General features: G+C 40.7%; 1 protein-coding gene across 2 annotated transcripts; it reads right to left on the bottom strand.

Annotated features, from left to right (window-relative positions):
• Positions 1 to 8,433: 8,433 nt before the first annotated feature.
• On the bottom strand, positions 8,434 to 13,255 carry LOC120687647 (protein DROOPING LEAF-like). 2 transcript variants are annotated; one of them, XM_039969677.1, is made up of 7 exons: positions 12,966 to 13,255; positions 12,127 to 12,264; positions 11,309 to 11,408; positions 11,066 to 11,114; positions 9,086 to 9,161; positions 8,867 to 8,956; positions 8,434 to 8,740 (listed from the first exon to the last, which is right to left on the bottom strand). In XM_039969677.1, the coding sequence occupies exons 1-7, from the start codon at positions 13,032 to 13,034 to the stop codon at positions 8,675 to 8,677; spliced, it is 588 nt and encodes a 195-aa protein (XP_039825611.1). In that variant the 5' UTR covers positions 13,035 to 13,255; the 3' UTR covers positions 8,434 to 8,674. The 2 variants fall into 2 exon arrangements, with proteins under 2 accessions (XP_039825611.1, XP_039825610.1); XM_039969676.1 differs by having other exon boundaries at positions 12,127 to 12,270; positions 12,966 to 13,246.
• Positions 13,256 to 13,658: the final 403 nt, after the last annotated feature.

Here is a 13,658-nt window from a genome sequence, read left to right on the forward strand (position 1 = left end):
ATATGAGGTTATTACCCTAGCACCCCCGGGTCCCCCACCCTTCGGATTGAAAGGTAAGATGCTAAGGTAAGCCCGAAAGCACAACGAACCGATATCCTTACCCAGATCATCTAATCTAAGCAAACAACTAGTATAACTTGATAAAGCACAGATCAAGGCTAAGCATGCTAAGAACCTAGCAAGATAACCAAGAACGAACTCAGTATGAATAGCACAATGAAAGTCGGAATACAAAACCATACCAGAGGTCGAGAATTATCGCCGACCCCGAGGACACTGGATTTGTTAAAGAAGATGAAGTACTAGCCTAGCTCTACTACCCTAAGGAGTACAAGTCACAAGAGAGTGTGAGAGAGAGGCCTTCAAGTGGTGTGTCTGGTGAGCGGTATGAGAGGCCCCTTATATAGCTTGTGGAGGTCGGTTCCCGCCAAGATTAATATGGAAACACTTGAAACCGCCTTCAGGAGGAACAGAGGAAGCTTCCCGCCAAAATGCACCTAGACGGGAGCCAGGGCAGGTTCGGCCGACCCCACCTTGGCGCCCCTGGCCACCGCCTTCCTTCATGTGTCTGCCTGGTGGGCCCTGATGTTGGTACGTTGGTGCCAGGGGTCCAGTTGGTCGGTTTGGTCTGTCAGGTGGGCCTCTTTTGCATGTGTTACGCAGGATGCGATCTTCTGCGGCTTTGTCTGTGTATTCTTCGTGTTTTCTTCTTATTCCGGACTTGTGCTCCTGAAAACATAAATCTTCGAAAACAACTGTGGAGCTAGGTTAGTGATACAAATATGCAAGTAAGAGGTATGGTTTTCCTTCTTTTATGAGTATAGTTGACGGTCATATTTCGCACTTAACGACCGTCAACACTCTTGTTTGCTCTTGCTGAATACTACCTGCATCTTTCTATGCATAGGAGTTTATGTCAATCATCAATTTTTATGTTGCTTTGCTCTATATTATAGTTGCATATTTTAGTACTTTAACCTGCAAAATCTAAATTTGAGGATTGAATTTAATTTTGGGTCACCTTGAATACGGATGCATACTGTACATATTTTTATTCATATAAAGTTTTGTATGAGTAGTTATGAAATATATTTGTATATATGTGTTAGTTATGTTTGCCAGCAATCTGTAACTTAGATATTGGAGTTCGATTTGTATCTTGCAATATTTTGATTATTATTTAGCAAAAATATGTCTAGTGTAGTTGTTAGAGCACTTAAGTAGCATCGACCTAGATCTGACTCATCACGGGAGCGAAATAAAAATGATCATATGGATTAGACAAAAAAAATTATGTTAAAAAATAAGCTGGGGCCTCCTGCTGACTTTGGTAAATAAATGTTATGCAAAACTTATATATATGTGCGCTATATTAATGTATATATGTTTTTTATTTAACCGAACCTATTATTATTTTTCGCACTTTGGTTACTGCACAATTTATTAGTTTTTAGCCCAAATGACTGCATAAATTGGCCTACTTAAGAGTTGTGTCATCTCGGTGATAGATAGTTCCATATATGTCTTTGCTGTTGTTTCTAACTCTTTTCTTTATCTTTCATTTTCTCTAGCTATTTCTATTGATTTCTCTATCTTCCATTTTGTTCCTCCGTATATTGTGTATCGCGTTCGATGCATCTAATGGAGAAGTTCCCTGTTAGTATTGTGCCTCAGGGCTTTTGTATTTTCTGAGCAAAGAGGAGCAGTAACAACGTGTATTGTTTGAATACAACGTGTATTTTTGAATCATTTGTATTGTAGGCAATCGACTTTGGGATAGATTAGCAGGGCTCCAGGGCTAAAGCTGTGGCTAAAATAACTCTGATTGTGGCTTATTTGATGGAGCGGATTCTCTTATGGATATAGAGGTTTTTTGAAAACTGTTCGGTAGAACTGCTTCTCCTATTTGTTTTCATGAATATATGGAAGATGTCAAATGTCCAACGTGCCATGGCTATAATTTAATATTTTTCTAATAATCTATAATATGATTTTGTAGGAACATAGTAGTGACTAATGATATAAATTTATAGACTAAACCAATAAATTCATTTTTGTTCTTTTCTTTTGCCCTCATTTTCTCATTTTTCCTGCCTTCTTTTTCTGTTCTCCTTTTTTTACTTTCCTTACCCGTTCAACCTTGCTCCTTCTTTATCCTTTTTCTCTTCTCTTTCTCTATACTTCTTTAGAGGTATAGATCATATTTGTGTTCTGTGGCTAGTATTTTTTTCATGTACTTATAGAAGATTAGATGGGAATAATAATGTTAAGAATTATTTATACTACTTGATTCCTCAAACGACTAAGTTCTTGATTTTCCCCATGCATCTATTTAGATTGAGCTAATAAATAGTCACATTTATTTGTAGCTTTCAGTGCTTTACCCTTTTATCCTAGTGATTATTATTTGTATGGAACTATTTGTATGCCCACAGAATCGTGAATCTTCATTGACCACCATCAGATTAGTTTGTATAACTGAAGATGTTCAGGAATATGCAACATTTATGCATGCCTTTCTTTTCTATTCTCTTTTTTATACTTTCCTTATCCGTTCAACCTTGCTGCTTCTTTATCCTTTTCTATTCTCTTTCTCTATACTTCTTTAGAGGTATAGATCACATTTATGTTCTGTGCCTAGTTTTTTTATGTACTTATAGAAGATTAGAAGGGGATAATAATGTTAAGTATTATTTATGCTATTTGATTCCTCATACCACTAAGTCCCTGATTTTTCCCCATGCATCTATTTAGATTGAGCTAATAGCAGTCACATTTATTTGTAGGTTTGGAGCTTTAATCTTTATCCCAACGATAATTACTTGTATGGAACTATTTGTATGCCCACAGAATCATGAATCTTCGTTGAGCACCATCATTGTATAATTGAAGTTGTTCAGGAATAAGCAACATTTACGATGATAATCCTTCGTATTCATTGGCCCACACTGACATTCATAAGGTGCTGATGGTGTTGCAATAGATTGCAATATCTGAAACTCAGCGCATTGTTATTATTTTTTTCATCCCTATCTTGACGTTTGGTTGCTCCAGAAGAAATGGATTGATTGAGTTCGGCAATGATTTTGAATAGAATCCAGTGTGCTTCATGCAAGAGCAACATGTACTGCAGGACCTTCTTGAGACTCGAAAAATTGGGATTCGAAATCTCGAGCAAAGACTATGGTCACGCTGTAGTGCAGGGCATTTCGTAGATTTTTTAAAGCGATTATCTCTTTCTATAGTACAGATACAATACAACTATAGTCGTGCTGTCACGCTTATGCTGCTGCCATATATTTTTGCATCTTTAAGTAGGGCTAATGCGAGACATAGATTGTAACATGATTTTTTATGTCATGCAGACTCTGTATTTAATTTTAATTGGATACATACATTTTTGGGTAGTTTAGGTATTGCATCTTCATTAAATTGGACATGGACTCCTTTGGCCAATTTAGACGGTTAGATCTTAATTAAATTGAAGGGTGTAAATTATATACACAAATACTATTTAGATCTTCGTTAAATTGGAGTATTTAGTAATTTTATTTGGCATAGAACTCAAACTTTGGTTTTTACCATTGCATTTGACCTATATTATTTATTTAGTTATTTTCCTTCTTAATATGCTTCTTAATCACTACACACATCAACAATAATTTTTTTGTATTCTAGTTGTTGCATTTATATATTTATTAGTCATATTTGATGCCAATTTTTTATACTTTTGATTTTTAGTTTAGCTATTTGGCTTATTTTGTTGAGTGCTAATGCTAATTTTCTTAATTTTATAATTCCGAATTTGCCTATTTAGTAATTGTATTCAACATGGACTATTTGGTTAAGTCCTAATTTCCTTATTTTTTTAATTTCTAATTAAACAATTTACTAATCGTATTCAGCATGGACTGTTTGTCATGTCCTATTTTTTCTTAATTAGCTATTTATTAATCATATTTGATATGGACTCTTGAGTTACTTTGAATAATTAGATCTTCATAAAATCCAACAGTGCAAATCATTCTCTTTTTTAGATTAACGTAGAAATTTCTAGACTCTCTCGACGAACGGCTTCTTTTATCACTCCCTTAATAATATAATAAATTTTATATTTTTAATTTTTTGTTTAGCTATTCGGCTAATATAATTTTTTGTCAAGTGCTAATACTAATTTTCTTAATTTTATAATTATGAATTTTCCTATTTAGTAATTTATTCAACATGGACTCTTTGGTTAAATCGTAATTTCCTTATTTTTTAATTCCTAATTAAGCAATTTATTAATTGTATACGGTCATGTACTCTTTGTCATGTCCTAATTTTTCTTAATTTTTAAATCCAAAATTAGCTATTTATTAATCGTATCTGATATGAACTTTTGAGTTTGTTTGAACTGTTAGATCCTCATAAAATCTAACGGTGCAAATTCTTCTCTTTTTTTAGATTAATGTGAGAATTTCTAGACCCTCTCGGTGAACGTGGTGGCTTTTTTTAACACTCCCTTAATAATATAATAGATCTGGGACACAAGCAGAACAGTGGAAAACAACCCATCGGTCCACCCTAAAATACATGTAGGTATTGGACTCGATACTAACACTACTATAAAAAATGAGGATTACCGCGACCTTTTTAAAACACCTCCGAGACGAGCAGGAAATTCAACCGCCTCGGTTAATAGTATCAATTAACTGAGACGATCATTTCCTATTAATCGAGGCGGTTAAGAAAATAAACCGCATCACAAAATCAATCAACTGAGATGGTCAACATCAAGACGACCGCCTCGGTTAATAGCCCTAATATTGGAGGCGGACCTCTTATAAATGTCCGCCTCGATCAATAGACCAAGCCCAACGAGGCCCATATGAGCCCATTTGCTGAGAAGGAGTATATAATGAAAGAAAACCCTAACTCTCCCTCCCCTAGTCCCCTCCCTTCTCCCAGTCGCACTACATCCCCCCCTCTCTCTCTCTCTCCACATGCCGCCTGACGCCAACCGCCGCCGCGTGCCCCCGACTCGCATGCTGGAGGTGCGCGCAACGGCTAGGGCAGGCAGGGAGGAGGAGGGTGCACCTGTCCATGCCACGTGGGAGCCACCGCCTCGATCCACGTAGGGCCGGACCGTGGGCGCTCGATCCGCGGGCAGGGCGGATCCGGCGTCGGGCGGGATGAATTCGGCGTTGGGTGGGGCAGATCCAGCGGCAGCGAGCGGATGCGGTGGGCCGCGGCGACGGACTCGGCGGCCGCGGTGGAGGGCGGACACAGCGAGCAGCGCCGGGATGGGCTCGACTGGCCCGTGATGGCTGAGCGGGCATTTTGTTTTTTTTTTAATTTTTAATTTGATTTACCGAGGAGGGAAACAAACCGTCTCGGAAAATAGGATATTTACTGAGACCTTACTTCCGAGGCGGTTGCCAAAAACGCTTTGGTTAAACGTTTTTGCCCGCCTCAGTAAATAATTTTTGGAGTAGTGTAATACTAATTTTACTGGTACTTTTGGGGTAGATGAAAAAGTTTGGAGACCTTTAGTACCAGTTGGTAACACCAAGAAGTACTAAAACCTAAACATTAGGATGATTATCGTCTATTTCATTATTGGGGTAGCTCAAGATCTTCATTGGGGTGTAGGGAAGAAGAAATTTATGATTGGGGTAGAAGGAGAAATTTGTGATTGTCGTATATTTCATTAGGGGGGTGGAGCTCATAATCTTCATATTGTTGACAAGCAAAAATTTTGATACCTAGTTAAATTATCATGAAACTAGCAAAATCGGGTATAGTTGATTAGGCACGAAACAAATAAAGGGTAGTCAGAGTGAAATATAAAGGGTATAGTTTGGACTTTCAAGCTATAAATAGGAGACCATATTACCACTCGCCAAGTATTCATAGATAATAATTAATGTTCTTGCATGCTTGAGGGGGTAAAAATAATGGGTACCCCCTAATTACCTGTCAGCGCTAAAGCACCGGAAGGATTAGACTAGCACGGCCCAACAAGAGCCTGGCCCAAGTCAACCTCCGTCCGCCAGGTGCGGCCCTAGATGGGGCAAAGAGGCCCATCGGCAGCGATCTCCGCCATGTCCGACCCTTGTGAGAGTGCCTCTCTCCGACCGACCCCTGCAAGGAGGGCTCCGCCTCGCCCAAACTCTGCGGGGGGACTCCGCCTCGCCCGACCCTCGTAGGGCCGGGGGAGTGCACTGCCACATGGCAGCCTACCTACTCCTTAGCACGGAGAACGTCATCGGTCAAAATAGGACCCACGTGGGTAGACGTGACCGGTTGCCCACGCCTCGGCACGAGCCGGGATAGCCGCGACAGGACCCGGGCTCACCGATGGGACGGTGCGCAACCACTTCCCCAGAAGTCAGCACTAAGGACGGGAGGACCGTCCGGATAGACGTGAAGACTGGACGGCCATCCCCTGCTGACACCAATGTCATTGACGGGGTGCCTGCTGACACCAACACCATCGATGGGACGTCATCTACAGTGCGCCAGACCATTTCCCGTCCGCCATGACTGCTACAGGGCGGGGAATGGGGAAGGATGACTGCCATTGCCATCAGCAAGGACCCAGGACCCCACCTTGATTGGCAGATGAGGGAGGAGGGTTGGATCACGTCCGACCCCGCGGCTTCCCTTTTTTACCTTTCCGCCATTTTGTATCCGACCCCCCGCTTTCCCTGGGACTATAAAGGGGAAGGGGGATACCCCTGAGTACGGGACCGAATTCTGACACACACACACACACACACACACACACACACACACACACACACACTTTCACGCAACTAGAGACTTGGGAGCCCATTGCCTCTCTCGCCCATTTGTAACCCCTACTGCAAAATTGAGTGCAAGAGGCAAGAGCTCGAACTGGACGTAGGGACATTTAGCCCGAAACCTTGTGTCGAATCCTTGCATTACCATCCGAACCAGTGATGCGCGCACAAATTTACTAGCCGGTGATACGTAACACTGACAATGCTTCTCTATGTTACTATAGTCTAGTGCGATTATGAGTAATTCTTTTTGTGAAATTAAAATACACTAGAAAGTTTGACATTTGATGAAATTTTGGAACACAGTGTCAAACAAACTAAAATAGTATGACAACACGATCCTAATTTAATTCTTGAATATTTCTAATAGTGCAATTCCTACAGCAATAGGTAACTGAATATCTCTGGAGAGTATGTATACTGTGGGCTTTACTCATTAGTCCGACAAGCAATTACTAATTTGCTATCAAGGTAGGCTGTCGGTATTTCCCTATATGTCCTGGCAGAAACAATTTTCCTGTCCCTATTCTGAATTTTCCCATCAGGTTTTCACCCACAGGGAAAACATGGTTTCGCAAAGGCCCGAGACCATACAAACCAAATCTAAAGATGGAGATACTAGTACAATAATATATACTCCTAGATTGTAATATCAGATCTGTGAACGAATAGCGGACCTGCGCGCAGCAGCAGAAGATTGATATTGTTCTGCTGCTAATCATTGAAATGCATGGTTGCCCTAGTTTCGCACGCATGAAACACTGTTCTCCCTATATATAGTACTCATGCAGTTATGATTATATACTGTCTTGGGACCAATGTACTAGCACACTATTAATTATTTGCATGCCGAGTTTTCCTATATGTTATTGAATGATCGTATTGATGTCACTGCACTTTTATTCCAACGTATGATTTGGTGTCACTTTGACATTGAATTAGTTATATGTATTCCCTCCGTCCTACGAAAAGTGCAATTCTAGATTTAAAGAAAAAAATCCCACATAAAGAGTGCAATGCTAGAAACTGAATCTCAACTGCCTACCTATTTAAGTTGTCAGATTTGATTTGCATGATGGAAAAATAATTGCTTTTAGCCAACAAATGAGGGTATAAGAGTCTTTTCGCACCATCACTCCTCTGTCCAAAAAACTAGAATTGCACTCTATATGGGATGGAGGGATTACCTTCTAAACATAATCAAGATCATGTCTTGTACTCTTGTATGTTAATAAAATAGTACAAACCAAGAAAATTAATTCCTTGGGACCCACTACTCTATATTGAGTGAATGATCGTATGCATCACCTCTCTGTATCCGCACAGGGAATAATGGAACGCTACTACATGCATATAATGAAGAATGAAGTAAACACAAATAACCAAGCAGAGTAATAATTCTTAGGCCCCGTTTAGTTCCAAAAAATTTTCCTACAGTACCCATCACATCGAATATTCGGACATATGCATGGAGCATTAAATGCAGTCGAAAAAATAACTAATTACACAGTTTAACTAATTAGAACGAGATGAATCTTTTAAGCCTAACTAATTCATGATTGGATATTAATTACCAAATAACAACGAAAGTGCTACAGTATCAAAATCCAAAAAATTTCGTGAACTAAACGTTAACCATAATATATATAGGGAATGATAGGACGGCAAATATTATATAGGGTAGCAGCTGTTCATAATTAAAGAGGTGCGTACACTGCAACAAACAACAAGAACGTACAGGAACAATAATAAACACGTACGGGGTAAAAAAAAGTACAGGATGGGGGATGGCATGCATATAACGGCGATATGGGATAGGTTATCTTCTGATGATACTGCTAGCTCGCTCGATCCTGGGCTACTACTGCACCATCGGTCGACCTGATCTAGATACTGCGCTCAATCTGCTTGAAGATGTCGAAGCTCTCAATGACTTGCTCCTTGGCCCTCTCCTGCAAGAGCAGCATGCATGTACACGTAAGATATAGGCATGTGGCACGCATATACATATATAGAATCTCGAAGCATAGGCTTTATTTGCATTGTACTTCCAGATCAAAGCGTCGTCCAGTTGTTACCTGAGGAGCGGACACAACTCTAGGCTCAGGAGCGCTGTTGGAAGTGGCAGTAGAGACAGTTGTCGAGCAGCGCGGATCACACTTTGCCCACTGGTGAATGCAACAGTACGTTACAGAGAAAATTTATAGAGCTATTTATGTAAATAATAAATGTTTTCAAGGTAGAATTAAGTTATAGGGAGGCAGGTAGCTAGGTTAATTACCCAGCAATAATCTTACGTTCTTGGCAGCCATGCTGAAGGCCTCCCTGTGAGGGATATCTGGCTTCGCAGCTTTGATGCGCTGAATCTCCTCCCTGCCACACATGGAATATAATGAAAAGGGTAATATGCATGATCTAGTGGAAGAAAATTAATTAACCATGTGTGAATTTTAATTTGTTTTACCAAAAGAGAGACTGCTCTCTTGGGATGTGCGTGGAAATGGAGTACGAAACTAGACTAGTTAATAATTGTCATGATAAAATTAGTACTCTCTCTGTCCCATAATATAGCTACTTGTAGAGTTTTTTAGACAGATTAAGGATGGAGAGTAAAAGTCGATATTATCCTTATTTATTAGTTACCATGCACTCATTAAGGAAATAATTATGGTTTTCCTATTTAGCTTACATATGCTGCAGATCTGCATATACCATAATTAATTTTCATGTGAGGAGAGACATTTTAGACCTCGCGATCCCATACTAAAAAATCCACTTGGGAACTTAAAAGTAGCTATATTATTAGATAAAGTTTGAATGCAAGCTACATTTTGGGACGGAGGGGGTAGATTGGGAAATTAACTGCATGTAGAGCAATAATTAAATAGGTGAAGCAACATGTTTGGAAAATGCAATTGTTTTACATTTATCAGAACCACACTACATATAGAGGCGGCATAGCTTTCTTAGCAATGGAGTATTGGAACTCTGGTGACATGTCATTCAGTAAGTCCATTCTTTGAAAATGGTATTGTCATCAGGTGTGCGTGCGCGCTCATTTTGGTTATTCTTATTGTTGTATACGCCCTTAGGTTTATGCAAAGTATTCTATATTTTTTTTATTTCTCAAAGAACTAAATCTATAGCTACTCAAAAAATATAATATCATAAGGGAAAAATATAGAAAATCAAAACTCAAAATGATTGCTTACAATATAATACAATGCATGTCTCTTAGGTAAAAATTTGTCATACTTGCTCTTTAGCATTTGTTGAATACATAATACATAAAAAGATGGAATGAAAGTACAGTGTGTGATTTTGTTGATTTTTATTCCCATCTAGTAATGATTTTATTGGTTAAAATAATGAAGTTTATTGAGTTAACAAGGAATAAAAATAACAAAATTGCTTTCATGTTTGCTTACATGATATCAGTGGACCGATTATTCTAGAAACAATTGCCCCAACTACATTGCTGACTTACTATGGAGTCATTATCCATATTTAATTTGTTTTGTAGATCTCAACAACGGCTGTAATATTGGAAAAGTTTACTCTTAGTACTTTACTATGGAGTCATTATCCATATTTAATTTGTTTTGTAGATCTCAACAACGGCTGTAATATTGGAAAAGTTTACTCTTAGTACTTGGCTTGGCTGGACTAATATTGTTATCCTTGAGCTTATCCAGAACTTGTCTTGAAAATAATCTGGAAAACCTAGTGTTTTTCTGGATTGAACATGTATTTTATAAAGTAAGATATATATCTTTGTTCAAAATGGTGCGAACAGTTCGTTTCTTAAGGAATTTAGTGGGGAAGAGGGATGGGAAGGGGATATCTATTTAGTAGCGCGGCATTTATAATAGTGATGCAAAATGGTGTACCATGTGTAGAAGAGTAAAAGATAACGTGCGAACTATATGTGGTCTAGCTAGTTATTGTACTCAGAGTCTTTGTACTTGGGTTTGACAGATAGAAAAAGATTCAGACATGTGCACAGCGCAGGTTTCGTTATTATATACTTCTGTTACTGTACACACACCAGGCTTATATAGTACACATTTGCAAGCCTAGCTACTACTTGGGGAAGGTGTAAGGGGAGGGGTATCCCTAACGAGTGAACTTAAAAGTTTTATGATTTATAAATATATAATAAGAGAGATACCGGACACTCCTGACCCAAGATTATGTATGAGATCACATGTGTTAGTATTCGAGACCATGCATCTGAACAACCTAGCTAAAAGTAAAAGAGAAAAATGCTTCCTCACCTCATGAAGCGATTGTAGGCAGATGGAAGACGGTGTTTCTTCTCCGGGGCTGCAATAAATGAAATCAAATGCATTGAGCACAAGATCGAACAAACATATTTATCTGTTGCATCAACTAACAGAAAGAAAGATTTTGTTGAGAAGAAAGTAAGAAAGATCACGTAATAAGGACAGAAAGAAAACGAAGCATGGAACAAGGAAGAGGAGTGGAGGATGGAGTTGCTTCTTGCTACTACTACTTACGCTTGACAACGAAGGGCATTCTCGGGCTGACCTCAGTTGATGTCGGCGACGCCAGCGGCATTGGTTGGTTCCTCCTGCAGTCGTTGCAGGGTCCCTGACACTAAGAAATGGAAGGCATATGAAACAAAGTTAGGCCCAGCACTTAAAAATCTAACAATGTTAGCGATGCACCATCATGACCAGATATGACTAAATCAAGTCCTAATCATTGTTGACTAGTTCATCAAAAACTGTAGTCATATCCCTATCTTTCCAAAATAAAATGTGTTAGGAGAACCATGCATGCAGCCACAGCAGAGCTGCTGCAGCAGCTGCTGCTACTGCTTCTGCCGCCTTAAAAAGGCTCAACTGCCTTTTGCAGCGACGAGGGCTTTCCAGGCCGCAGATGAGCAAAAGAAATCTTTTGTAGTCCAGCGTTGTTTAATCTTGCCTTGCAAACAGTACTTTTGAGTTTTGAGTAGTTCAATAAAGCAGAGAGAGGGGGAGAAGGGGAGACGGAGAGAGAGAGAGAGAGAGAGAGAGAGAGAGAGAGAGAGAGAGAGAGAGAGAGTATAGCACACCGATGCAACTGAAAGTAAAACAAAGCATGGCCATATTTCATGAGAAAAACCCCCATGATCTATTGCTCTGTCATGCGTGCAATAATTTCTTTCTATTTCTCAAATCTTTTATATTTGTTTTTCCCTTCTCCAAAGGGCTATTAGCATAACCGAGCTAGATCGAAGAATGAGAAGTGACCCGCAGATCCATGCACGGCATGCAAATATGCTGAAGAGATGATCGAGTATGTGACTAATTAAAGAGTTGTAACTATCCACCTGAAACGGCCCCAGGGGGTGATCAGTCGGGGAGAGCGGCTGCACCATCGGCGGCCGTGGGCTGAGGTAGGAGAGGTTGTTGCAGTGACCGCACTTGACAGTCACCGTGTCCATCAGCCTCTTGCATGGAACCCCAACCTGCAGCTACCCAAGAAAAGCACAAAATTAATCACCGCATGCAATTAAACTAACCACCTATATATTTCTAGATTAACTTCCTCTGCATGGCACTGTCTAAGCAGTAGCAGGCTAGCAGCTAGGGAAGAAATTCAAGGAGGTGCAGAGAAAGGTAAAGGAGAAAAGAGCAGAAGTTTCTTGTCCAATTGACACTTCAGCATGCATGTCACAACAAAGAAGAGGAGATATGGAAGCTTGTGAAGCACCAAACAGATATATGGAAGTGAAAGATGGAACATGACACTATCTATCAGGAGAACCAGTAAGCAGAATACTCCACAAAGAAACAACAAGCAAGAACCAATGAAACACCACAGCGGAAGCATAACACATCAATCACTGCACATGTCCCATGCGTGGATTCTGCCGGTAGATTTTTGTGTGCTCCTCCAATGGCAAGACAAGAAAGAAAAACTGTGGGGATGATTTCATTGGACGCCTTGTGAATGAGCTTGTCGTAGTACCCTCAAAGAAATTAAAGCAAGGATGTGTGCAGAAAAAGAACAAAAGAAAAAAGGGAACCAGACAGAAAACTTGTCGAAGTAGTTAAAAGAATCAACGAGCGAAAGAAATAATGGCGTATCTGGCGACCATTTCTTTTGCTGTGTCATGATCTTCCCCATAGATGTTTTCACACGGATTCGATTTCTCGAGGAGTTTACCGCGAGCACGGTGTTGCAGTAGGTGCAGCGCACGTAGCACAGGTGCTCGGACTGCGAGACCAAATCCATGCTTAGCTTGCTCGGTGGCGACTGGCCGGCGGCGGGAAGGTGGGCGGGCGCTGGTGTGTGATGATAACCGGAGCTCTAGCTCTAGGAGAGGAGGGCGGTGGAGAGCAAGCAGTGTCTGTCTGATCTGGTAGCCGTGTGGTGAAGCGAGAGAACTAATAAAGGAGGCAGGCAAAGAGGAAGGTGGGCGGAGGGGAGGTAGAAGAAGAAGTGGAGCTCGGCCCAAGCAGAGAGAGAAAGAGTTGGGTTCCAAGATCGAGAAGATGGGGTAGGGTTTCTATTCCTGCAATAATGCCTGGGCCCCACGCACACATGGCTCCGTACGCGCGAGACCAACCACGGCGATCGGCCGGGCGAGAGCCCGAGCAGCTGGCCGCCGCAGCACACCATAAATCTTTTCGAGACAAGCCAAGGGGCACAACATACACGGCCTAACCCTGTATAGTGATCCATCTCTTGCTCGCCCATGTTAGTGTACACACTACACATCAAGGGAAAGGAACAGTCCTAGCTAGCATCTCGGGGCCGGGCCTGGTGGCGCCTCCACCCAATTACGCGCCCCTGATCGATCCACGACCACTGCTAGTAGCTCCCTGTGATAGGGTACTGGTGCCTATGATGTGCGTG

Source organism: Panicum virgatum, chromosome 9N, assembly GCF_016808335.1.
Source record: "Panicum virgatum strain AP13 chromosome 9N, P.virgatum_v5, whole genome shotgun sequence".
Taxonomy (NCBI): domain Eukaryota; kingdom Viridiplantae; phylum Streptophyta; class Magnoliopsida; order Poales; family Poaceae; genus Panicum; species Panicum virgatum.

Bases quoted from the DNA above. Each gene is read 5' to 3' on its own strand.
- LOC120687647 (XM_039969676.1), bottom strand. From the start codon at position 13,034: ATGGATTTGGTCTCGCAGTCCGAGCACCTGTGCTACGTGCGCTGCACC. The intron at 9,162-11,065 runs GTGAGGAAGCAT...CATGTGTGGCAG, and splicing joins GCCTACAATCGCTTCATGAG to GGAGGAGATTCAGCGCATCA. The intron at 8,957-9,085 runs GTAAGATTATTG...TGCATTCACCAG, and splicing joins TCAGCATGGCTGCCAAGAAC to TGGGCAAAGTGTGATCCGCG.